The 26,210-nt window shown below is 43.7% G+C and overlaps 2 protein-coding genes across 8 annotated transcripts in view; one reads left to right on the forward strand and one right to left on the reverse strand.

Moving 5' to 3' along the window:
- CTNNA2 (catenin alpha 2) overlaps positions 1-26,210 on the reverse strand; it is a 1,102,119-nt gene that overhangs the window by 357,250 nt on the left and 718,659 nt on the right. The gene's annotated exons all lie outside the window — the stretch shown is intronic.
- On the forward strand, positions 8,032-11,127 carry LRRTM1 (leucine rich repeat transmembrane neuronal 1). 3 transcript variants are annotated; one of them, XM_060656473.3, is made up of 2 exons: positions 8,032-9,012; positions 9,128-11,127. In XM_060656473.3, the coding sequence occupies exon 2, from the start codon at positions 9,187-9,189 to the stop codon at positions 10,753-10,755; it is 1,569 nt and encodes a 522-aa protein (XP_060512456.1). In that variant the 5' UTR covers positions 8,032-9,012; positions 9,128-9,186; the 3' UTR covers positions 10,756-11,127. The 3 variants fall into 3 exon arrangements, with proteins under 3 accessions (XP_060512456.1, XP_060512466.1, XP_060512445.1); XM_060656483.3 differs by having other exon boundaries at positions 8,032-8,860; XM_060656462.3 differs by having other exon boundaries at positions 8,032-8,856.

Raw genomic sequence — 26,210 nt, forward strand, 5'->3', positions numbered from 1 at the left:
CCCCCCTGACAATATCTCACTTGGGCAGATGTGGTAGCCTTCCAACTGTTCTCCTTCCTTCCAGTATCCATTTCCCTGCCCTTCACGTTCAAGGACATCACTTCCTTCTTCCTGCATTCTGGAAATCATAATCCAAAACAAAAGTCTTACCAGTCTCAGGGCACCCGGGTGGCTCAGTCAGTTCAACATTCAGCTCTTGATTTGGGCTCTGGTCATGATCTCACAGTTCCTGAGATCAAGCCCCATGTCGGGCTCTGTGCTGACAGTACAGAGCCTGCTTGGGATTCTCTCCCTCTCTCCCTTTCTCTCTGTCCTTCTCTCCCCACCCCTCTCTCTCTCAAAATAAAATAAGTAAACATTAAAAAACAAAAACAAAAAAAGTCTTCCCCATCTGGCTAACACTCCAGTCTCATGTCTTCTCACACCTGTGCTCCAGATATCCTATGAATCTCAGAAACCCTTATGTTTTTTATTTTGTTCCCCCACCACACACACAGATTTTGCCTACTAATTGGAGTGGCCTCCATCCTTTCATCTAGTCAACTCTTCCTCCTTTTTCCTAGCTCCTCTGGGTGGCCCTGCTCAACTAGTTTGACAAATCTCTCCAACCACCGCTCTTGTTTACATCTTTGCCACAGCATGACTCATATTGCTTTGCTACCCATCACCTACACTCCAGATCTGAGAACACCAGAAGCAGGGACTATATTTTATCAAATTCTGTGCTTCATCAGCTAAACCTCCATTTGACTTAAACTAAGAAAAACAAATACAAACAGCAATAGACATTTATGTTAAGTAATTAAAAGGCATTCTTGGGGCGCCTGCATGGCTCAGTGGGTTAAACGTCCAACTTTTGATTTCAGCTCAGGTCATGGTCTCACGGTTGGTGATACTGAGCCCTGCAACAGGCTCTATGCTAACAGCATGTAATCTGCTTGGGATTCTCTCTCTCCCTGTCCCTCTGCCTCTCTCTCTCAAAATAAATAATTTTTTAAAAAAGGCATTCTTAAGATATCTATGGGAGACTAAGAAGTGGTTCCAGGAATAAAGACATAAATACATCTAACTGGGCAGGTAAATTTACCACAGAAGTTTCATTGCTTATGGATGGTGGGGGATTTCCTACACAAAATAGATCTTTAAGAATGTCATGTATAAACGGCATTAATCTGTATAAATTCAAGTCCAAAAGTTGGGTTAATATATTGTGCCTATATGTGAATGTAACATAAAGGTTATTTATATTTAGCTCAGATTCCATTGGCTGCTGATTAGTCAAGAATTTGAACCAGCCCATAAGCTCTATTTAACCAAGAATCTCTGTGAATCCAGAACTGTGCCAGACCACATTAAGAAGAGTGTGTGCATGTGTACCAGTGCTATGTGGTCATTTCTATGCTCTTTATATATGGTCTCTCATATCTGATCTTCTTCCACACCTTTAGAGGTAGATATTAGAGGGTCCTAAAAGCAGGAACATAATAAGTCTGATCTTAGAGAACTTCATTTTATCAGCAAGGACAAAATTAGCAACATCTAGAAAATTCTATAAAACAAGATAATTAAATGTCAAGATGTATCAGAGACAGAACTTACTACAGAATTAAATTGCTTTCTTTATTTGTGGCTAGGATGAGGAAGTAAGACTTGCTAATACCAAGCAGAAGAACTATGTTGTCCACCTATCTTCATAAATTCTTGGGACCTGAAAAAAAAAAAAACACGTTCTTGCACCTGTGTCCTACTGTAGGGCTTAAAATACAAACCTCAGAATCACTCCTTGGTATGGTGAGAGCCAAGTTAAAGTCAGATGTTCCTGTGGACTGCAATTAAATAGATGTTTCCAAAGCTGTCTTGGCACATTGGTCTGGTGTTAATAGATGTCCTAAATAATTGGGTGAAACCAAGAAAAACAAGACTTCTTGCGATTGAAATAAATAGTGTATTCTGAATCTCAAAAAACATAGCACAGTCTGGTGCATTTCGAAAATATATTTAAATATTCTTATCTCAACAGAGCATGTTAAGTAACACTGCATTAAACTATTTTCAGACATTAACACGCTTGTGAAAATGATTTGTCTGGCCAGCTACTTAATAAGGTGTGAGAATGAAATGCTCGTGAACTCCCAGAAGGAACACTGAAGACCCCAAAGCCCAACTTTCCATCTGAAGTGGGAATGGACTCTACAGGAAGGAGTGAAGAAATGAGAATGGGAAAGATGGATTGTTCCAAACCACAAAGAACAGATTCACATAGGGATCTCAGCCAGTGCCCGACTCAGATGAAGGAGAGGGGACTAAAAGATGTTTCTGTTTGTGGTATGGTGAAGTCTCTGAAGGAGAAGAGAAGGCAGCAAAAGCACTATTGAGGATGAAATGTTCGCCACCTTGTCAGAGGGACAATTTGGCATTACGTACGGGAAGTCTTTTAAAAGTCCCCACTCTTTGATCACCAATTTTAGAATTAAAATTTAAGGACACAGTTGTCCAAACAAGCAAAGGAATATGTCCTAGTCCATTCAGGCTGCTATATAACAAACTACCATAGACAGAGTAGCTTTAACAATGAACATTCATTTCTCACAGTGTGGAGGTTTGGAAGTCTAAAATCAAGGCGTGTGCAGATTTGGTGTCTGGTGAGAGCCTGCTTCCTAGTTCACAGATAACCATCTCACTGTCCTCACATGGCAGAAGGGGACAGAGAGCTCTCTGGGGTCTCTTTTAGCAGGGCACTAATTCCATTCATGAGGGCTCTACCCTCATGACCTAATCACCTCTCACATCTACCTCCAAATAGCATTAGATCTGGGACTGGGATTCAATATTTGAACTTTAGGGGGATACAACCTTCAATGTATAGCAGTCTATGTACATGGATGTTCATTAGGGCCATTTTATAATAAAAGCAAACAAAAACATAAAATATATTATATAAAACTAACATGTCCATGAGAAATACATGCAGATTAGTAGTGACAGGAAAACGGAGGAGTGAAGTAAGCTGGAAGATGCCTAAAGCTGGCACATACAAAGGCTATATACTTCTTGCTGCACCAATGATAAAACTAAGCCTTATTAAGAGTCCTACTAAGTGCTAGGTGCCAATAGGCACAGACTTTGCCTTCTATGTGTTTGTAGGAGATAGAACAGATTTAGAAGGGGGTTTTGTCCAAAGTCTACCAACAATCATGAGCAATCAATTAACATCACTGACCCTTCAATTCCTCAGTTATAAAACTAGGGATTCAGTGACCCCTGGGTTCCTTCTTCAGGTTAGAATTTGTGAGTGCTTCAATAGAAAGCTTCTCAAAATTTAATATTAGCCCACAGCCAATGGTAAAATGCAGATGTGATGCAGTGGGGCTAGGAAGACACCTGATTCTACGTGTCTAATGTGCTCCAAGGCTACGAGTCCTCCAGGGGCTTACACTTTTGAGTTGCAAGATACCAATGTACATGGTGTCACTGAATTTAAAATAGCCATCCTTAGTCCTATTTCACTGATAATAGAGCGACCTGTGTGGGATCAAATGGGCAGAAAATGGCAAAGCAAGGACCCCAGTGGAGATCTTTTCACTCTAGTCTCCAAGATGTTTAATGTCCCATTCAATTCTAAAATACTGTAGTTAGAAATCACTGCCACACTTATATAAAGGGAACAGGACCAGGCACAGGGTTGGTAAGGACAAGCTGCTAATGGAGCTCAGAAGAATGAAAGATCTCTTTACAAGGGGATCTGTGAAGAAGCCATAGAAGAAATTTCACAGCAACCTTGAAGGACAGCTAGAATGAAGGTAGAGGAGATGGAGAGAGGATACAGCAGTTCAGTATAATAGGACATGATTAGAACATATGGCGGTGCAGAGGGAACCTGCAGAGAGGGGCCCTGCATAGCACAACAGGTCTCTTGAATTAAGCCAGGTATTTATTACAAGAGTCAAAGATTACTCTCAAGCGTTAGACCTTAGGGACTAGAAGAACATAGCAAGTTCAGATTATCACAATGGTATTGGAAGCCCTTTACCAACTTTTTCTTCTTCCAACACCACAGAGATTCCATTTGTCTCTGTCTACCTTCTTACCCCCAGTGCAAAGAAACTGACCCAATCAAAAATATTTAAGCACTCCAGTTCCCATCCTTATACTTACACTTTTACAATTCTACCCCTCCTGTCAGTGCACCTATATCTCAAGTCCATAAACTCCTTCATAAGCTTTACTTCCATCCAATGAAGACTTTAAGCACTGGCCCCACTGTGACCTCTCAGTTCTTGTCATTTGTATCTTCTAGAGACATTTACTCTCAAGCACTGGGAAATGTATAAATATTGGCAAAGTTCCTCAGTGTCTGCTTCTCCTACTCACCTAAAGCTCCTGGAGGAAAGCACTGAGTCAAAACATTTCTTGGGTTTACCCCCATAACTCATACCATGTACTGAACATGGTAGTTATTTCCTTAGTTCTGTCTGTACTACTACCTGGTTTTAAGAGGAAGACAAAGTTGGATAAGAAAAAATTACCTCCCCTCTTTAATTTGTTTCTCCTAAGTAGATCTCCTGAGAGAAGCCTTACAGCCCTCACCCTTTGGTCCCACATCCATCTTCAGAGGCATTTTGTAAAATGCCAGCTCTACACTGTATACCTACAGAAACAACAGAGTTAATTCTCTCCTTCTGAAATTATGACTCCCACCTTCCTCCCCTTCCTCTAAATGTTTCCTTTTAAAGAAAAGCTATGGTTCACTGCTACTGAAAATTAAAGACAACAGCATAAAGATCAAGGTCCGAGCTGGTGCAGACGATGACAGAACATTAAAATCACTGCTGAAATTTTTCTTGTCTTGAACACTGCCCAAGACTACTAATGGAAAGCCAATCCCCAGGATGCATGCTCACTTTAGACATTCTCCACTTGCACCTCTTGGTTCACAAACGATTTTGACTACAGTGAACAAACTGGAGGTGACCTTCAGTTGAGATGAAACGGGAAAGACATATCCCTTCAAAACTGTTTGATTACCCCACATACACACTCGCCAGCCCCCCATCACAACACAAAGTACCAAGAAAAAGCAGGAGGGTTTATTATGCAAAGGTTCATTTGTAAGGGTTAGAAGGGGAGAAACTGATCACCTCTTACTCTTCCAAGCTATATTCTGGCCCCTCCAGCTGCATCAAGCTTGCTTTGCTACAGATTGTGTTTTGGCAATCAGATCGTATCCCAGCATTCCTTCCACTTTCTGAATCTACATTTTCAAGATTCTTATCCTTTCTTACTTCAGTTCTCAGTCACATGTTGGCATGATGTCTTGGGGCAATTTTCTTGATGCCTGACTACTGCACCATGGTGGTTTGGCAAAACAGGCATAAGCTCATTCCCCATACAAACATGAAAAATGTTAAAGATGTTTTTAAAGCATGTAAAGTATCTCTCATCAGCATCCAACACTGAAGGAGAAGACATTTGCCAACAGAAACCTGTGGTTAGCCAGACTAATCAAGTATACACTATAGCCACATTATACCCTGAATCAGATGATCTCATGAGACAGGTAAAGAGATATGAAAGATCAAACATGAGAAAAGAAAGAACTTTAGGTGAATTCTTTTCTCTTTTTACTTTTTAGTGTGTTGGACCCTAAAAAGCATGGAGTTAAAACTGGTGAAAAACAGCCTATATCAACTTGCTTGTGGTGACTCAAAAGTTGTCGTTTCTCAACTCAACTTTGCTGAAACACTTGATTCATGTTGTTCTTATTTAACCTAATTTGCATTGATTTAATCAGTGCTGGTATGCTTTAAATACATAATAAATTGGGATTCTGCAACTTAGATGACTTAGAATAGCTAAATTTCAATAAAGCTCATTTCAATCTGTTAATGTATACAGTTCTGCCAAGGGGTTTAAAAGCACAGAAAAGATGCAAACTTGCCACATTAGAGGTGGGAAAGGTTTAAAGATACCATCCAGATGAAATGATTTGCAGGATAATAATATGAAAAGCAATACACACACACACACACACACACACACACACACACACACACATCTTAATTACAACCTAGACATTTCTTCTATGTTTTGAGTAGCATACTTAGAAGAAAATTCACATATAAATGCAGGGAATTTAATTTTATTCTCTTTCCTCCTTGGCAACACTCAACTCTTTTCTGCCTCTCTGTACCAGCTCTACAAATCAAGTGACATCCAAAGTGGGACCTCTTCTTGCCCATTTGGCAGGCTCCATCACCACCTTGCCAAGCCGCCTGCATTAGTAGGATTTTCTTCCTAGCAGCCATGGGGATTGGGTGGCTTATACTCACAGCGCTTGCTGAATGGTTGGCTAGTGTTTACTCCTGCCTGCCCCCGCCTCCCCCACCACCCTTTAGAGTTTATGGCTCAATCAGCCAGCCTGCTGTCAGGAATAATTGTACTGGCAAGAGGTGAAAACACTTGATGGTGAAATTGTTTGTCTGTTCAAGTGTTCTGCAGTACCTTGCATGTACAAGGGTGAAACCTGAAGGTATGGAGTCCACAGTCAGGCAGGAGACAAGAGGGACGAAGAGGCAACCATCAAGGATGGCAAAGGAAGAACACTACTTTGGTGTGGGATGGCAAAAAAAAAAAAAACCCATCTGTGTGGGTAACAAGCTGTGAGACTTCAGGCAACTGCCTGATGTCTCTGTGCCTCAGTTTCATCTTGTGCAAAATTCAGGGGCTTGATTTTCTAATGTCTCTTCTAGCTCCTAAGACAACATGTGATGCTTAGGACATCTCACCTTTGTTTTCCTTCCAATAAAATGATACATCTCAGAAATGAATACCCAGGGCACAGCTCGGATTAATACAAAATGTAATGATTTGTGCCCCTGTTCATATGACTTTTCCTGGAGTACGCCAGTCTTTGGTGACTTTGATTCCACTGGCAAGTGCTTTCAGCTTGAGTGATAAAGCACAACCCAGTACTCGTCCAAAGTCAATTCAACTTGGGAGCTTTGGTAATTCACCTCATTCTTAATCATAGTGAGTACCAGTACAGATAATGCCCACTCACTTTCCATCCCTGACAGGCAGAAATGATAGAATTTCAAAGGAGGACATGGACATTCACATTTGATTTCCCCTATCCTTGGGCATCTCTGCCAGGAAGATAGGCTTGCCCACACTCAGTTCCAGAAAAGTTTCCCTCTGCCATCTCTGAGGACTTTTTTTTTTTTTTTTTAACATGACCAACAGGTTCCTGACAATAGACATATAGACCCTCTCCAGGTCGAAGCCAGTTGGAACGAGAGAGAGAGAGAGAGAGAGAGAGAGAGAGAGAGAGAGGGAGCTTATTATGAGAACCCCAGCTACAGATGACTGTGAGTGGAAATAACCAGGCAAAGACTTCTCTTCCTAGTTAGGAGAGACAATTTAGCTACAGTCTGAAAGTTTAATTAGGGGTGCGTGATGGAGGGGGATAGGCTTCATTATGGTTTAAACTACCCCTTCTCTGCCTATTCTCTAGTATATTCTCCTGGAGTGCTACAGGGTGCTGTAATCACCATGTGCAGCATGTTAGGGCCAGCCCTCCTGAGTGTCATACAGCAGAATCTTTCTAATCCACCTGGGACCTTACAGACATCCTTGGAGAATGGTGAAGTCCTGGTAGGATTTCACGCAAGACTCCGTGCACACAGACATATGCTTCTAGCACACTGGGTCTCATACCACCAAAACGGGATGGCTTCCCAGAACCAGTGGATTTGGAAAGCTTTTCCCCATCCACCACTAAAAAGGGCTGGCTGACTGCAGAACTCCAGTGCCTGTAAGGAAAGGAGGAAAAAAAAAAAATCTTAGCCAAGCCCCCACAATCACTGCTTTACTCTATCTTCTCTCAAGTTGCTTTTCTGAAGCAAAGGACCAAATGTTGATTTCTCTACAGATTCCTACGTGTCTCTTACACGTAGACAGCTTTAAAGGGGGAGGGGGAGCGTCCCCAAAAGGGAAGGGGGAGAGAACAGAATATTACAGTTTCCTGCCTGGAAATACCTTGTCGTTGATGATGCTACCCCATACCTCATCCCCTCTCCCCCTTTTTTTGAAATACGGACCCCCCAAAAAAACTGAAAGTGTTTTCCGTTTCATCAAAGAACATATATTACTTCAGTGGCTCGGTAAAATGTTTGGTTTTGTGCCCACCCCTTTTCAATCTGCCCATGTCTGAGGTGCTCCGGGAAGACGCACAATCGTGAGCAGCTTACGACACTCAGTGAGCAGTAGGTGCCTGTGCAAGCTCGCGCCGCACACAGCCTGGCGGAGGGAAGGAGCTCGGGCGCCGCTCCCCGCTCCCCGCCCGCACCACCCCGCCGCCCGCAAAGCATGAGCGAGCCCGCTCTCCGCAGCCGCCCCGGGCGCGAATGGCAGGCGGTCTCCGCGGAGTAAAAGGTGGCACCGGTCAGTGGTCCTTTCCAATGACGGACATTAACCAGACTACCAAATCCAGGGGAGTCGTGAGCCCCGAGTTTGGAGTTTTTTTTGGGTTTTGTTTTTTTTTTTTTTTTTTTTTTTTTTTTCCCCACAACGTCACAGTCCGAACTGCAGAGGGAAAGGACAGCGGCAGGAAGGCGAAGCCCGGCGCCGGCACGTAGTTGGGAAACTTGCGGGTCCTAGAAGTCGCCTCCCCGCCTCGCCAGCCGCCCTTGCAGCCCAGAGCCGAGCAGCAAAGTGAGACATTGTGCGCCTGCCAGATCCGCCGGCCGCGGACCGGGGCTGCCTCGGAAACACAGAGGGGTCTTCTCTCGCCCTGCATATAATTAGCCTGCACACAAAGGGAGCAGCTGAATGGAGGTTGTCACTCTCTGGAAAAGGGTGGGTAAGACACTTTTTAATTAAATTCTTTCCCGAAGATTTTTTTTTTCCTCCCTTTTCTTTGCTGCAGCATCTAACATGGACCAAATCACCGTCTCTTTGATCTTTCCGTGGCTGTGAACTTTCTATGCTGCCCAGCTTTCTGCATGCTTAGAGGTGAACGTGTGGCTTTGGGGAGGGGGGTCCTTCTTTATTTCAATATATTTATTTGATTTTGCCCTTTTCTCCCCCACCCCCCGCTCCCCCTCCCTTGGAATAAAATATGATGTAGATTTCTGACCGAGCGCTTCCAATGGACATTCTCCAGCCTCTCTGGAAAGATTCTCGCTAATGGATTTCCTGCTGCTCGGTCTCTGTCTATACTGGCTGCTGAGGAGGCCCTCGGGGGTGGTCTTGTGTCTGCTGGGGGCCTGCTTTCAGATGCTGCCCGCCGCCCCCAGCGGGTGCCCGCAGCTGTGCCGGTGCGAGGGGCGGCTGCTGTACTGCGAGGCGCTCAACCTCACCGAGGCGCCCCACAACCTGTCCGGCCTGCTGGGCTTGTCCCTGCGCTACAACAGCCTCTCGGAGCTGCGCGCCGGCCAGTTCACGGGGTTAATGCAGCTCACGTGGCTCTATCTGGATCACAATCACATCTGCTCGGTGCAGGGGGACGCCTTTCAGAAACTGCGCCGAGTTAAGGAACTCACACTGAGTTCCAACCAGATCACCCAACTGGCCAACACCACCTTCCGGCCCATGCCCAACCTGCGCAGCGTGGACCTCTCGTACAACAAGCTGCAGGCTCTGGCGCCCGACCTCTTCCATGGGCTGCGGAAGCTCACCACGCTTCACATGCGGTCCAACGCTATCCAGTTCGTGCCGGTGCGCATCTTCCAGGACTGCCGCAGCCTCAAGTTTCTTGACATCGGATACAATCAGCTCAAGAGTCTGGCGCGCAACTCTTTCGCCGGCTTGTTCAAGCTCACCGAGCTGCACCTGGAGCACAACGACTTGGTCAAGGTGAACTTCGCCCACTTCCCGCGCCTCATCTCCTTGCATTCCCTCTGCCTGAAGAGGAACAAGGTGGCCATTGTGGTTAGCTCGCTGGACTGGGTTTGGAACCTGGAGAAAATGGACCTGTCGGGCAACGAGATCGAGTATATGGAGCCCCATGTGTTCGAGACCGTGCCGCACCTGCAGTCTCTGCAGCTGGACTCCAACCGCCTCACCTACATCGAGCCCCGGATCCTCAACTCCTGGAAATCGCTGACGAGCATCACCCTGGCCGGGAACCTGTGGGACTGCGGGCGCAACGTGTGCGCCCTGGCCTCGTGGCTCAGCAGCTTCCAGGGGCGCTACGATGGCAACTTGCAGTGCGCCAGCCCCGAGTACGCGCAGGGCGAGGACGTCCTAGACGCCGTGTACGCCTTCCACCTGTGCGAGGATGGGGCCGACCCCACGAGCGGCCACCTGCTCTCGGCCGTCACCAACCACAGTGACCTCGGGCTCCCGGGCAGCCCGGCCACCACGCTCGCTGACGGCAGGGAGGGGCAGCTCGACGGCACGCACGAGCCGGCTACTGTGGCTCTCCCAGGCGGCGAGCATGCCGAGAACGCCGTGCAGATCCACAAGGTGGTCACAGGCACCATGGCCCTCATCTTCTCTTTCCTCATCGTGGTCCTGGTGCTCTATGTCTCCTGGAAGTGTTTCCCAGCTAGCCTCAGGCAGCTCAGACAGTGCTTTGTCACGCAGCGCAGGAAGCAAAAGCAGAAACAGACCATGCATCAGATGGCTGCCATGTCTGCCCAGGAATACTACGTTGATTACAAACCGAACCACATTGAGGGAGCCCTGGTGATCATCAATGAGTACGGATCCTGTACCTGCCACCAGCAGCCCGCAAGGGAATGCGAGGTGTGATTTTCCCAGTGGCTCTCAACCCGTGCGCTACCAAATACGCCTGGGCGGCCGGGGCGGCCGGCCAGCGCCAGGCTGGGGTCTCCTTGTCTGTGCTCTGATATGCTCCTTGACTGAAACTGTAAGGGGATATCTCCCAGAGACTTGACATTTTAGCTTTATTGTGTCTTAAAAACAAAAACGAAATAAAACACAACAAAAACCCTGCCCCACAACCTTCAGGACAGTCAATCTTAAATTTCATATGAGAACTCCTTCCTTCCTTTGAAGATCTGTCCATATTCAGGAATCTGAGAGTGTAAAAAAGGTACCAATCATTGATTTTTTTTTTTTTGTAAACTAAAATGTTTAAAATAAAATAGCATTTACAGTTTTTACAGACTGGTGTAATCTAAATGAATTGTTACCTGTGTTAAAAGAGAAGGGAGAGTTACCATGTCCTTCCCTGGGGGGTGGGGGTGGGGGTGGGGGAGGGGGCTGGGGGGTCCAGCGGCCAGAGGAAAAATCCAGAAATTGCGGAGTATAGTGGTCAGGCTCAATTTGAAATATTAAGAGGAACAAATAAAGCTCATCAGGTTGATTTATCCCCACATGACTAAAGACTGAGGGGAAAAAGCAAGACCTTTCACATTATCTTTAGGAGAGAGCAATGCAATCACTGTAACGCAAGTGAAAGGAGGGGGCGCTGAGGACTGAGCATCACTGCCTAGCCTTTAAGGCAGAGATCGTTACAAATAGCTTTTAAAAGGCAGTGCCAGACAGTTTGTCCTATGAGCAAGAAACGTTTTTGCACTTAATACAACCATCTTTCAAATCGGTTCAAAATCTCACCCACTAATGCCACTGGCTCGTAATTCTCCTGTGCCTTTGATTCACCAGAGTTGGTAGCATTTGTGCCCTTTTCTGTACTCTCCCAAGTGAAAGAAAGAGCCCCTCAGCTCCTGCTCACTCCGACCTGATTGAGGGGAATAAGGCAGAATCCAAATGTTGGCGGATGAAAGCTGTGCTTTCTGGAGCACATTGCGAAGACTGCAGCAAGCTTAGGCTCCGAGCAGTGAGAGCACACTCCTAGTTACTATGGGGAACAGTGAGAAAAATCCTACCTCAGGTTGAATGACTACTGGGTAATGACTTCTGGCAGGAGACTTTAGGGACAGACTTTAGAAGCAGTGGGGGTGGGGTAGGATCGGGGAAGATCACCATTTGACCCTGTGTCCCAATATTACTGAGATGGGAATAATTTGTTAGCCCAGAACAGAAAAGCTGCCTGTTTTCAGCTTGCCCTTTTTTATAATGCCTGCTTTCCCAGTGTTGTTTTACTTTTTTGTGTGTTGGGATCAATGATTGCCTCTCCCCAGCCTTCACAGGTTTCCAGGTCCATCATTGAGGTGCAGATTGTTTACTGGACTAAATTAAACAGTGGTAGCAGTTGGTGGGTGTGGGGATGGGAAAGAGGAGGAGTACGGTGTATTGCATGGGAGGGGTCTTTCACTCGCTAGCACTTTAAGCAATTGTATGATGGAAATAAACTGTCATGGAGAGCAGATGGTGAATACTGAACCAACACCCATGCCCAGAAGTCTTTTTCAAACTCAGGTGCTCACCCCTCTGAAAGATCCTACAGCCAGGCATCTTTCTTTTTTTCCTTTTTTTTTTTTTTTTTTAAGAGAGACATCCAAATAGTAGGGAGAGGGATGGGGAAAACAGACACACCACCACCTCCCAAATGCAAATGCCTCTAGCCACCTACCTAAAAAGGCAAAATCTGCTGTTTGAAATGCATAATGTCATCACCAGGAGGTTTACTTAAGCTGAGGATTAGTGATAGGTTTCTCTTCTACCTATGGAGAAATCCATTTTCCTAACAATACTGCATGTAAGAGGCCCTTTGGAGAGAAATACTTTGCAAATGTCTCTAATGTGTTAAACCTTGAGAGTTTAACATCTCTTTCCCTCTCCCTCTCCCTCCTCCCCCTCCCCTCTCCCAGCTCATTCTTCCTGAAGGAAACTTCGTCTTCTTTGTTTCTAATTAAAACATGATATAATAACATACACTGTGCTTGTACCACTTATTTAGGCTAGAAGAGAGGGGCTTTATTTGCTAACTTTGAGGAGAAGCTTTTAGAATGAGCCTAAGCATGACAATTTGGAGCTGCCGTTTAAACAGCGTATCACTGGGCAGGGGGGCAGGGGGAGCAGGAACTTAGGGATCACTTAGGGATGTGCCATCTATAATTAAACTCCAATAAAAAGACCTCCTCTAGAAGACAACATACCTTTTTTTGGGGGGAGGATGTATCCCAAATTGTGGCGACTGAAGAAAAGTTCCTTGGACTCCATTGGTTTAATCTCATAGGAAGGCTACTGGAATTTAGTACCAAAAGGTACTTCTGGCTCAGTGTATTAAAGGCTGTGTTGGTGTGCTTACAGCTATAGGGAAAGCTTCCAAAGGCAAATCCTTTCTGGGAAACATCAGAACCACAGCCGCCCACCCATGGAAATATAGATATTAGAGACTGTAGAGTTTATCGCTTATACCCAAGACTATTTTTTTCTTTCGTTTTTCTTTTTTTCAACGTGGCCATAAGAAAAAGCCAGAGAATAATTGTGCTTTGTTTTATGCTGCTGGCACCCCTGCCCCCCATATGACTAAACATCACATGTGTAGATCTTAAGTCCATGTAAATGTAATGAAAGATCACTGTCAAGAGGAATCTTCAGTCTGCTAACTGGAGAGCAAATGCTGGCCACAGAAAGCTGTGTTCTTATTCTGTGTGTCTGTATATCTCTGTGTTGTGTGTCTTTGTAGAAGATATGTTTTCTACACAAACAGGAATTTAGCTCACACCATTTTATTCTCACGCACCTCTTGCTTTGAAGAAGGGCTGGGGAAGGGGAAAGCCAAGAATAAGGGGGATCAGTAGTTTTAACTAAGGTTTTGTGACACTTGAAATCTTTTCTTTCACAAATTAATTAATCTTTAAGCTTCAAGAAACTTGTTCTGACCCCTCTAAGCAAACTACTGAGCATTTAAAAGAGAATCTAATTTTTAAAGGTGTAACACCTTTTTTATGTGTTCTTCCCACAGAGGGTGCTAATATCATTATCCTGTGCTATCTGAAAAAAAAAATTTAAGGCCACAATTCATGTCTCTTCCTGGTCATTGTGATGGATTAACCCCCTATTTGTAGTACCTTCTCCGATGATTAAAGTTCAGCCCTAGTAAAGAGGTTTTTCGAATATTTATACAGAAAAAAAAGGTCTTTTCTGATGACAGATCACACTTTCACACCAGTCTTACCCCTGGTAGTTTTTTAGGTTGTGCCAGAGGGAGCAGGTTAAGTAATACCCATCCTTTGGCCTTCATTTACAGAAAAAAAACAGCCCTTGATGCTCAGACTTCAGCCAGGATGGTTGAGAACACCAGTCCCAGGCACAACTCACGCTTCCAAGACTGCAAAGTTGCCGTCACAAAGAAAAGAGGACTCCAGTAAAAGGAAACCTTTTTTAAAATTCATTTTTTTTAAATATTCTCCCACGCTCCTCAAAGTATAAGAGTGCCTTACCTTTTCTCCCTGCCTGCAGGAAGGCAGACATTTGGTATGACTTAGCATCAACAACACATTTATGAGTATGTGTAGGTAATTAGAGGGCCAAATGCCACTTGTTATTCCTCTCAAGTTTCTTAAGCAACTGCACACAGATCACTGGAGGGCTCAGGGGCTGGCTGTGTTTTTGGGTTATATTAATCGACTTGTCATCAAGTTCAGTGCCTGTTCTATCTGGCATAGCCACTGGTGGGTCACGTATTCTAGTAAAATAAAAGGCATCAGATATCTCTCTCACAGACAGCATTATCAAAAGACTGGAATGTATATCTTTTTTTTTTTTTTTTGGAGAATGGGGAGTACAGTGTTTCTGGGTAGTCAAAATAAGCATCAATTATCTCCTCTAGGTAGGTGGTTATGTTGGTTGATTTGGGTTTTGTCACTGATGGAATGACAAATAACAAGGAGTTAGCTGGAAAATGACTCTGAAGCAGGGTCCTGAAATATATTTTCAGAGAAGTTTAGGGACACACACTCACACACATTTTGCACGCATAACACAGATATAACCAGGCATACAGATATATTGCCATATTTATATAACTACATATACAGTCACACACATGATGACATTACATAACTTCTTTCAGCATCAATTACCCTCCTACTTTCTCCTTCCATGAGCAAACTGTTACTCAAGAAAGAACCTGGTAAAATCAATCACAATTAAAATGTAAAGGACTGACGGTATTTTCAGGCATTAGATAATGTGTTGGTAGATGCTTTGCAGCTGGGGGATCTTCTGAGTGCCTCATACTGTAGGAGAGTATAAGCCTGCTACCTAATGGTAAGAGCCAGCAAATGGCAAGATACTCTTTTGAGAGTACCTTCCTAACCAATGAATTCCACCTCAGGGTTAGGAAACATATTTCTCCACCAAAAATATTCTTCTCTGATTTTTTCCCCAGGGATCCAAGAGGCAAAATTCTTACTCCTGACTGGGCACAATCTTCTGGCCTTCCTCAGTGGACCCAGTTTTTGTAGGTCTTTGGTGTTTTGGTGCTCACAAGGCTAGGCACTATCTACTACACCCTTAAGGTTTAGTCAGAGATATAAACAAGATGGAGGGAATAAAATCTATTGAGTATGGGAGCCTTTACCTAGATTTCAATATGTGTGAGAGAGAGAGAGATGCTAAGAACCTTACCCTTACATGAGGAACGTAAAGTTTAGAGACGTTAAGTGCTCTGTGCAAAGTCACCCGGCTAGTAATGGGGAGCACTGGTATTCAGTTTGATAGCCTTTTTTGGCATGCCCTATTTCCTTTTCCCTTTAATAGTCACTCCCTCTGCTCCTCCACCCAGCAGAACCAAGGACTGGCACAGGACACATGCTCACGTATTCTTGTTGGATGGCATGGGTACAATGCTTGAGCCCAGGAATTTTCAGGATGACTTCACTTGCTCTGGCCTCTGTTAATTGGGTAATGTAGGACTCTACCAACAGAGGGTACCTCTCCACAGGCCTCCAGAGGCAAAACTGCCCAGCTGCTCATCCAGTCCAACCTCTCACCACACAATGATAGACACAGAGAGACTAAGGTATGGGCCTCCAGGTATTACTGTCGGAGACTTGTTGAGATTTCTTTCCTGCTCATTAAAAGGACTATGTCTCTATGGTTGTCAACCAGGGGCAACTCTGCCATGCACTCAACAATTGGTAATGTCTGGAAACTTTTTTGTTTTCGTGCATGGTGGTGGGGCCTACTTGCGTCTCATGGGTGGTGGTCATGGATCCTGCTAAACATCCTACAATGCACAGGAAAGCCCCTTCACAAATAATTATTTGCTCTAAAATGCCAAGAGTGCTGAGGTTAAGAACCTCTGCCCCATGGTGTAAAGTAATGAGGTTGTCTACACCAGTGTGTTTGCTTGTGGCCGCCTTTCCGATGAGTTAAGTTTGGGTTCACCCAGATCTATTCTCTTTGAATCTTCCTCTCTCTTGCTAGAGAACTGAAAGTCTAAATTAAAACCCCTCAGGTTGGTTGCTAATCAGAGGACCTGTAGTTAGCACATGCTTCTCGGAGAACATATGGCAAAACTTAAATTAACTGGGACGAAACTTGTCAGAACCCTCAATTGACCCACTTTTTCTTAGCAATACCTCATTTAGGAAACAGGAGAAAAAAAATCAAGTTACCAGTGGATATTTACTTAACAAGAAGGAAAATGAGAAACATGATATTCCTTCCAGAAGATGTCCTGAAGTCTGAACAAACTGAGCTGACCTGCTTGGGCTTTCTCTTTCTCCAGCCAAGCCTGGAATGTCGCTGAGGTGGGATTGGGGTTCCCCTTTAAAAAAAATTCAATGTGCTTTGTCTAGTGAGTAGAGTGGATATATTGTTAATGAGGGAAATCACTGCAGACCTTAGAAACAGGACGGTCTAGAGATGCAGGCAGTGCAAAGTGAAGTGCATTTGGGGCCAGGCAAGGGACACAGGTGAATAAAGTTCATAGCCATGTGGCATTATGAGGGAATTGGAGAGTTCACTTAGAAACAAACCCATTCACATTGGACTGGCTCTAGTTAATCACAACACTTCAATAGGCCAGATCAAGTGAATGCTCTTGAAGTTCAGGGTCCAGAACTCAGGAGAGACACCTGGCCTTTAAACCTGGCTCTGTTACTCACATGTCGTGGGTTCATCTGGTAATCACCTTACTGTCACTTTGCCTTTGGGAGGATTCATGCTGGTATTCCCTAAGAACCCTTCCAGTTCTGGGCTTCTAGAATTTCTCAAGAATAAAACAGGAAACAAAAGTGGTTTCCCAGCTAGTGTCACTTAACCAGAAAATTAAAATCCCCCTGAACTCCCATTCCCCAGATATTCTGATTTATCAGGTTTCCTACATATGAATGAGAAAAGGTAGTTAAAAAATCACAGAGACAAGGACTTCAGAGAGGAGGTAGGGATGCTGGAAAACAGATGAGAAGGCACAGCCATGTGTGGGTGGGAAAATAGGGTTTTCAGAATGTGCAGTAAGAGATAAAAGGAAATCCTAGCAAGGACTCACACTCACCCACACGTGAGACCAGAGGCATAGGGATGTGCTCTGAAGCAGGCCCAACAAAAAACAAAACAAAACAAACAAAAACAAAACAAAAAACCCTGAAGAATGCCACTGGGTAGGGGTGGGGTAGGGTGGGGGCAGGGGCCAGCGGGGAAGAAGTATGGAAAAATATTTGTACGAGTCTCCTAAAATAATTTACTATATTGTACATAGTTATAATTAATACTGGAGATCAGAGCCCTTTTGTAACATGAGAAGAGATGGGAGGCAAGGAAAGAGGGAGAGACTGAAATTTAGAAAAGTAACAGGCAAGGAGAGAAGAGGTTGGAGGGGGAGAAAGAGAGAAAGCAAGAGAGAAGGGAGTTTCAAGATTTGTGCTTTATATTGCTCAAATAATAATAAGTAGCTGTAATACACCAACTCGATTCCTTTTTAGTCATTTCTTTCTTTATTCTGGTCTACCACATTGGCTATTTTCTTCTTAATGTAATGTTGGGAAGCCATTCCTCCCCTACTTTATGAGAAAAAATAAGTCATTGTCTAGCCGCATCCTCCTTTCTCTTGCTCAGCCAGGAGAATGTGTCTTCACCCCGGCTGCACATTGGAACCACCTGGGAGCTTTAATGAACATGGATGCCTGGGTCCCTTCCCAAGAGATTCTGATTTAATTTACATGCAGTGTGGCTTTGGTGAGGAGATTTTTTTAAAGCTTCCCAGTTGATTCCAAAGTTCAGCCAAGGTTGACAAGCCCCGAGCTAGAGGGTCACAAGAGTCACAGCATGGGCAGCTGACTGATCTACCCCATGCACAGGTCTGACTACAGCTCTTCACACAGGGTGGCAGGTGGCTAGGCTGGATGGGGGTCAGTGCTAAGTGAGGAGACTCTCCCCCCACCCCCCGCAACTCCACCTGGTGGGGCTGATATTGTGAGCAAGATATGCAGGCATAGATGGGCTTGTAATTTGTCTCCAAGCACTCCATAATTTACAAAGTGCTGTTCACAGTTAATGATTTTATTTGCCTTAATTCCCCCAACAATCTCACAAGGCAAATACAAATTTGTCCCATTTTTTTTGTTTAAGACAAGAAGACTCCAATGTGAAGAGGCTAAGTTGCTTGCACAAGGTCAAGGCTATGGCCAGGCCTGGCACTCAGAACTGCCTCTTCTAATTATTTGTCCTTCCCCTTCTAATGCTTCCCTTTCCTTTCCTGCTAGAGATCCAAAAATCAGTCAGTCTTTCAGGAAGAGTCCTAGAGAACAGATTACACACATTTTCCTGCACCTTCTCTTTCTCCAACTGGAATCTGGCAATGACAACGTTTGGCATCACAGTCTCACGACTGCCTCTTTGATGCCCCGACCGCTGTCCCATGCCTGATACTCCTTTCTTTGCCCCAGGAGCCTCCATGATGGTTCAGAGACATATAAAGAGATGCCAAATCTTTCCAAATACCCCATCACCAAAAGTTCCGTTTCCGCTTGACCGCTGCCATTGACTCCTTTGCCACCAACACTTTAAAAACTGTGAAAATTCACTTGTTGGGATGAGCACTGGGTGTCGTATATAAGCGATGAATCACGGGTATCTACCCCCAAAACCAAGAGCACACTGTATACACCATATGTTAGCCAATTTGACAATAAAGTATAGTATTAAAATAAATAAATAAATAAATAAGTAAGTAAGTAAGTAAGTAAATGTGAAAACTAAGTCCCAGAAGAAAATTGATGGATGGATAGATGTGATAATTTGTGTTGTGTTGTGTTGTCTGTGTGTCTGTGTGCTTTAAAAAAAGATCCTTAAAAAAGGATCTTTGGGGAAAATAAGAAAGAAATTGCTCCAGTGCTAGAACTTCAGGTACTGAAACAGCTGAGTGATGTATACTTGGACAAGAGATCCTCCCTTGTTCCCTTCAAATGAAACGACATAGACCACTGTTCATGTATAAAACCAGATCTGCCAGTAGTTTACGGGCTTGACATAAAGCCAGGATAAAGACTGAATCTTCCAGCATACTTTATCTCCTTAAATCAGTGTTTTCTTTAAAAATCATGTTTTATTAGGTGCTCCCCATCAGTGCGTTTATCTTCAATGAAGAATTCTCAGTATTGCAAAGTGCATGTGGCAGAGGCCTCTATCTCAGAGACACCATAGGCAGCCCTGGATGGCAGTGCAGAGGCTCAGTCTCTGCCAAGCAAGGGCTGTATTACTCTGCCACAGAAAGGTCTGAAAAGTCAAGTTAGACACAAATAATGGAACAAAGCAACAATGTGCCTTCAGCTGACCAAGACAATCCTGTCGTTTGTCCCTCATTTGCAGAACCATGCACTCTATGGTTTTTGTCTTGCTGTCTCTGCTCCAAAGTGATTGCATTTGTGGTAAAATCCATATTTCCCAGTAACTTAATGTGTGTGTGTTGTGTGTGTTTTATTCTAAAAATAATAGTCCTTCTTAGAATTCAGCCTCACTCCTTTGCTTGTCATCCAGGTCATTTTTATCTGAGTTTCTCATATTGATCCTGTTTTACACACTATTCCAAAAATCATAAAAGTACAAAAGGAAAAGAATAAACATGCTCTAGGGGAAAAGAGTCTTGAGAAATCACACTACAACCAAAATGCAACTAAAGGTAACATATCACTCAGATTTTTAAATTCTAACTATATTGGTCAACTCATTCAAAGTAGCACAACATTTCTTATTGAGGGATTAAGTAAATATGTGCTGAATGAACAACAGAATAATGTAACTTAAAGAAGAGGAATTAGCAAGAGGACTGTGCTAAGAATTTAGACCCACCGGACTCATCATGAACGTGTCCAGAAGAGCCCTCCTTTCTGCTCTGTGTATGTAAGGCAGCCACCCCCTTGGGAAGTGTTTATTATATATTGCCCTACTAGGTGCCTGGCAACCTGCTAAACCCTTAACTACCTTCTTAGTCACACCTTGCAATAAACCTCCCCCTCTACTTGTCCAGAGAAGTATTAATATCCCCATTCTACAGGTAGGTAAACTGAGGTTTAGAGGGGTTCAATGACTTGCCCAAGGTTACTTACCATAGCAGGGAGTGTCAAGCACTTAACTCTGGACACATAATGGTTGGGTTCAAGTTCTGGCTGAGTGAGTTTTGCAAGTTACTTAATCTCTCTAACCCTCAGGTCCTTCGTCTATAAAATGGAGATAGGACGGTCATGAGAATTATACTAGTTACTTTTTGTAAAGTGCTTACAACAGTGCCTGGTACCTGGTAGTTGCTAGATAAGTATTGTTTCGTTTTATATTCTTAATAAAAGATAAATAAAACAGGGTTACATGGCCAGAGAGTTGTTGTACTCCCAGGTCATGCTATCCCCTTTCTCTTCTGTGATAAGATGATGTCTAAACCTTTGAGTTCCCGAGAGCATCGGATTCAAAAGGAAAAGGTAAGGAGGTAGAAAATGGAGTCTGAAGACACATGTGCCTTCCTTCACAGCTTTGCAACCCGCTCAGGCCTTGGCCTCTACACTCATGTTTGACTTCGCTCTGGTTGTTAATTGTCAGCCCTGGTAAATGCACCCTCTACTGCAATATGAGCACGTGTGCAAGCGGGTTCGGCAATATCTTCCAATTTCTACATGAACTGAAGGCTGATGACCGGCATTGTTCATATTAGTCTTTGAAGATTCAACAAAACTCATTTCTACATCTGAGCTATTCCCCATCCTAGTCAATTCCTGAAGGTGGAAAGCTACTACACAGCTTGCAATTGTTATCCAGCTCCCAAACTCTTACTTAATATCAGCAATATTAAATCATACTGGCCCCCGGGACACTAAGCATACATCTTCAGCTGTAACAGATTTGCTGGTGTTTATTTAAAGATTTTTTTTTTTCTCTGTGTACTAACAGCTACAGTTTGATGTTACTGAAGCAAATGTAACAAAAGGAGACACATCTGAGGTGGACTCTCTCTTCTGGGAGAGGAGCTCATGTGTCAAGAGCCGCATGTAAGTTCAGTTTTGGTACTAATTTGCTGCTGGCCCTTGGGGAAGCCAGTGCTACCTGCCCAGGCCTTTCTTTTCTTGTTTGTAGTAGTGATTTTTTGCCTTTCCTTTTAGTTGCCCCATTTAGTAGGCAGGGAGAGTGTTAAGGAGGGGGAGGAGAGTAGGAGTAATTTCCAATGCATTCTCTTTTACTGTTGCTTATCAGCAGGTAAAATTGTGAAATCATCAAACTTCCCCCAAGGAAAGGTTCTTCCCTCCTTAGAGACCCACCCAACACCACAGGCAGAGACTAAGTCTGGTCAAAGGGAACTCACTATTTTGTACCTTGAAAATTAAATACTGAGAGGTGATTCTGTTCCAAGCCACTGCCTGTTTCTTGCGTTCATTCACAGAATGGTTAAAGAATGCTCTGCCCCTGCTTTGAACAGGCATATTAGGGATACTTGCCCAAAGTGAGTGAACCCCCAACACATGAATATATATGCCAGAGAAAGCTATAGCTACTGGGAAATTGAGGACCACCTTCTGTTTGTTGACTTGTTTTATTGTTTTCTCTCTTCCCTACCTCCCTCCCCCCTCCCTCCCATTCCTTCTTCCTTCGTCCTCAGTCACTTCTCCCTTTACTGATTGATCGATTGATTGATTGATTTTACTGAATTCATAGGTATGAGTAATTATGTAATCCCAATGAGGGCAAAATTGAACCAAGGGGGTAAAGACTGGTTCTTGAGAGGGAACAGGTAAATCTTAGTGTATGGATAAAGCACCGATGTATATACCCTACGGAATACATAAACCAATATAGGATATATTTATGGTATTCAAATTTCAGAGGCAGCAACTGGGGAAAATGTGTAAAAAAAAAATCTCTTTAGTTGGAGATAATGAGAAAAAAAGTTTGAGAAACACTGACATACACAATGATTAACATGGAGGTAGAGACAATAGTAAAATGGCAGGTCACCATTTGAAGACTTTGAGAAGGTCAAGGGAGGTCTGGATTTTTTGATAATAAAAACTAGAATTCAGAGATTATTTGAACAGCCAACATTTAATTTGGAGAACTGTGTCTTAGCCCCTCCTGCATTCAACACTTCCCAGAGTTGTCTTTATGATATATTAGAGGAGGTAAAAAAGGGTATGGAATTAATCGCCAGAACTCTGGGCCTGGCTCTGCCATTTACTGACTTAGATAAATCACCACCTTTCTGAACTTCAATTCCCTTGTCTGTAAAATTCAGAAAGTAATCCCTGCTCAGCCTGTTTCATGAGAATCTGGTAAGGATTAAAGCAGGGAAAGTAAGGGACAACTTCAAAAGCTGTGGGGTACTATGCAAAGATTTAAGCAGTGGAAAGAGGAGGAGGGTGGTGACATGTGGGCAGCTACCCACACAGTGTCACTTTAGAGGGCCACATGTTTCAAACCCTCCTCCAGAGAAACTAAAATCCCTGCTAGTCACTTCTCTGGATTAAGTCCCTCATTAATCCTCGTTCTAGACCATTTGTAGCACGGAGGCAACTAGACTTCTCCTTGAGGGAAAGTCCCTCATTTCACTTGACTTTGTCTCTTACCATGTAGCAGAGTCTGACCCAAATGGGTCAAATGGCCTTTGGGCAGGTCATTTTTTCACCTGTATGAACCTTGGTGTCCACCTCTCTACATATATTTGGTTGCCTTGCACGTTTTTGAGAAGCATCTCAGGAATCATGAATGTTGTGCCCACCACGTGCTGGTGGATAGTGAATTCTCAAGTAACGTTAGTTTCTAACCCGTGTCACTAATGTAGAGTTACACATTATGTTTATACAAATAGACCCGATGAGAATTGAAAGGCATTAGGAGCAACTGCTTTCTAGAAATGGATTCTGAAAAGTGGCTGTAAGAGTTTAATTTAAATAGAACATCACAGGGCGCCTGGGTGGCTCAGTCAGTTGAACATCTGTCAGACTCTTCATTTCGGCTCAGGTCCTGATCCCAGGGTTGTGGGATCAAGCCCTGCATCAGGCTCACAACCAAGCATGGAATTTGCTCAAGATATTCTCTCTCTCTGTCTCTGTCTCTCTCTCTCTCTCTCTCCTTCGCTCCCTTCCTCCTTCTGACCCTCCCCCTCTCTAAAATTAACATAAATAAATAGAACATTACATTAGTAATGGAAAATTCTTCCCCATACAGGAGAAACCTGAGGTATAGATTAGCAACTATAATAAGTGGAAAGAGAGACAGCTCCTTCTTTTATTAGAGTCAGCTGGAGTACTCAGTTAAGAAGGAAGTGACAAAGATCCCTTTCAACAGTGCTCCAAGACTTGTCTCAGGTGATTGCCTTTTATTTATGTATTTATTTATTTATTTGGTGTGAGTTTTCAATGTAATGATCCTTCCCAGATCTGCCAACAGATACAATCCCCCATCCTCTTTTTCTGAGCATGCCTCTCCTCAGCAGCAGAAACCTGATAGATCTCCCGAGAGCCTAAACTGAAACTTCTGTAAGAAGGTGGAGGCAGAAGTCAGCCTCGGTTCAGTTATAATCACTTATTACACCATACCACTGCCATCAAAAGTGCACGTGCTGCTTCTCTGAGCCCTCATGCACAGGCGACTGCTGTGGTCCCCTATCTGTCTGCTGGTGAGATTCGATGTTCTTGGACCCTGGGCCAAGCAGCTCTGAACTGCAGCAAAATCCAGCAACACATTCAGCAGCCAGCAGCCTGCTGGGCTCTGCCGGTTTACTCAGGGCTACCAACCCCAAAGCACTGGGATGAAAGCAGATGGGAAAGAGGGAAAGGGTCTGTTTGTGTTTTTATTTTTTACCAGGCTCAGCTCTTTGGGAAAAAGAAAAGAAGAGTCGTGCTCTGAGCTGGTGCCCTGCCAAGCTCCCTCCCCTCCCTTGCTAGCCCAAGCACTCCACCGTCTGTGCAGACTGCATAACAGCAATTTCTGGAAACACACTGAAAAGTCTGGGCCAGTCCAGAGGCTGTGGATTCCTGGTATCTGTGTGGTGGGGTTTTAAGGCTTTGATTTTTCACCTTAATTCTTTTAAAAACTGCCAGCTTTTTGAAGCACATCTGTTATCAACAGCTTCTGTTTGTAAAACGAGACTGAAGGTATCCTCTCTAGAGAAATGCCTGAATCTTCTCTGTAGTTCAATGCTTCCACTGACAGTTTGGCTCACAGACTACGGCTGTGGTAAATATTACAGAATGTTAATAAAAATGAGATAAAACACCTAGGGATCTTTTCCCCCCCCCAAATTTTGCTTTGCTCACTACTAAAGTTTATCTTGACAGAAAATTTACTTCTCTGATCCACATCATTTCCCAAAGCAATTTTCCAACAGCAAACATAAATTTCTGGTGATCGCTAAGGGTTTTCAATCCCTATGCTAAGGAGGCCATGGGGTTTCAAATATTTGTTTCACCTTCAGGTAAATACCCCTTACTCCTGACACTATCACTTGGGGACCCTGGGCAGCAACCAGGGGCAAAAGCCTGAAGATGAGCTTTTAGGTTTCCAGCATATATAGATTTGGTGGAGGAGATGGTTTGAGTATCAAGATTGCATCCTGAGAAGGTGATTAAGTCATTAACTAACAAACTAATTGCCTAAACCCACATAGCTGTGTTCTCAAATGGAACAAAGCACTAAGTAAATGCAATGCTTTATATTGCATTGAACTTTGACCTGGTTAACACAGATTACACTTAGACCTTATCAGAGGTGTAAATTGAGCCTACATCATGAGAGAAAATTTGTGCCCCTCTTTACATTGCATTTGTGCTGTCCTCAGCCTCTAGGATTCTGGGGATCAGTGTCCTCATCATCACTATCCTCGTCCTTCTCCCCTTCCTCTTTCTCATCATCATTACTTTTGATCCAAACAGATCTATAACCATTGGAGTAGGTTTTCACTGTGTACACAGTAAGTCTCCCTTGCAGTACTGTTTGCAATAAAGTAGAATTCGGTCTCTGGACCTTACTAGATGGAGTCACATAAAATACTACAGGTGACAGAGTTTATAAGTAAGGTTTGATGAAAACATAAGGCATGGTTAGGAAGTCTTCCTGACTTGTCCAAACTAATCTACAGAAGCCTGAAGTTATTTCTATCTTCCTCCCTATCCCCCTGCCTTCTCTCCCCTCTCCTTTCTCTTCTACTCAAATTTTCACAATGATACTTGAACTTCCAGTTCAAGTTCTAAAGACATCTATGAAGACTTCCCCAATGGCTTTAGCTCACTATGGTCCTTCTTCTTGCCATCAGAAGCTGTTAGAAAATTCCTTGATCTTTGTACTCATGTTTGCCAGTGTGGACTGCCCCAGGATGTCTTCTTTTCATTGTTTATATTATTAAGTTACTTATGTACCAGGCATATATGTTTTGTGACCCATTCTGCACTATTCATGGTCAAGGGACAACTCATTTGCATCAATTCCTTTCAGTTAGTTTCTAGCCACCATCAGTGAATCAAGGACAGCTCTAAAAAGCTCACAGATCAATAGGACAGGTAGAATGTCCACACATATAATGACAACCAAAGGCAAAAAGGGATGCATGCCATAACACAGGTGTATCAAAGTTCTCTGAGGGCACAGCAAAAAGGAAGGGCTTTCTAAATTCAGAGAATTGACAAGAGGGCCTGGAAAAGAAGGTGGACTATGCACTAGGTCTAGGTGAGTGTGTGGGATTTGGGAGACAGAATGGAAAGAAAGAGTCTCTCAAGAGAACAGTTCACAACATGCAATAATAGCACAGAGGCCGGCAAGTAAAAGGGAAGCATTGACCACATGCACTGGCAAAGTCTCAGTTGCATGTCATGATTTGATTTGTTATAAGTAGATAATCAGCAAGACAATCT

The sequence above is a fragment of the Panthera onca genome, chromosome A3 (genome assembly GCF_046562875.1).
Source record: "Panthera onca isolate mPanOnc1 chromosome A3, mPanOnc1 haplotype 2, whole genome shotgun sequence".
NCBI lineage: Eukaryota > Metazoa > Chordata > Mammalia > Carnivora > Felidae > Panthera > Panthera onca.

What these genes read in the sequence shown, in the direction of transcription:
- LRRTM1 (XM_060656473.3), top strand. Translation starts at nt 9,187, where the DNA reads ATGGATTTCCTGCTGCTCGGTCTCTGTCTATACTGGCTGCTGAGGAGG.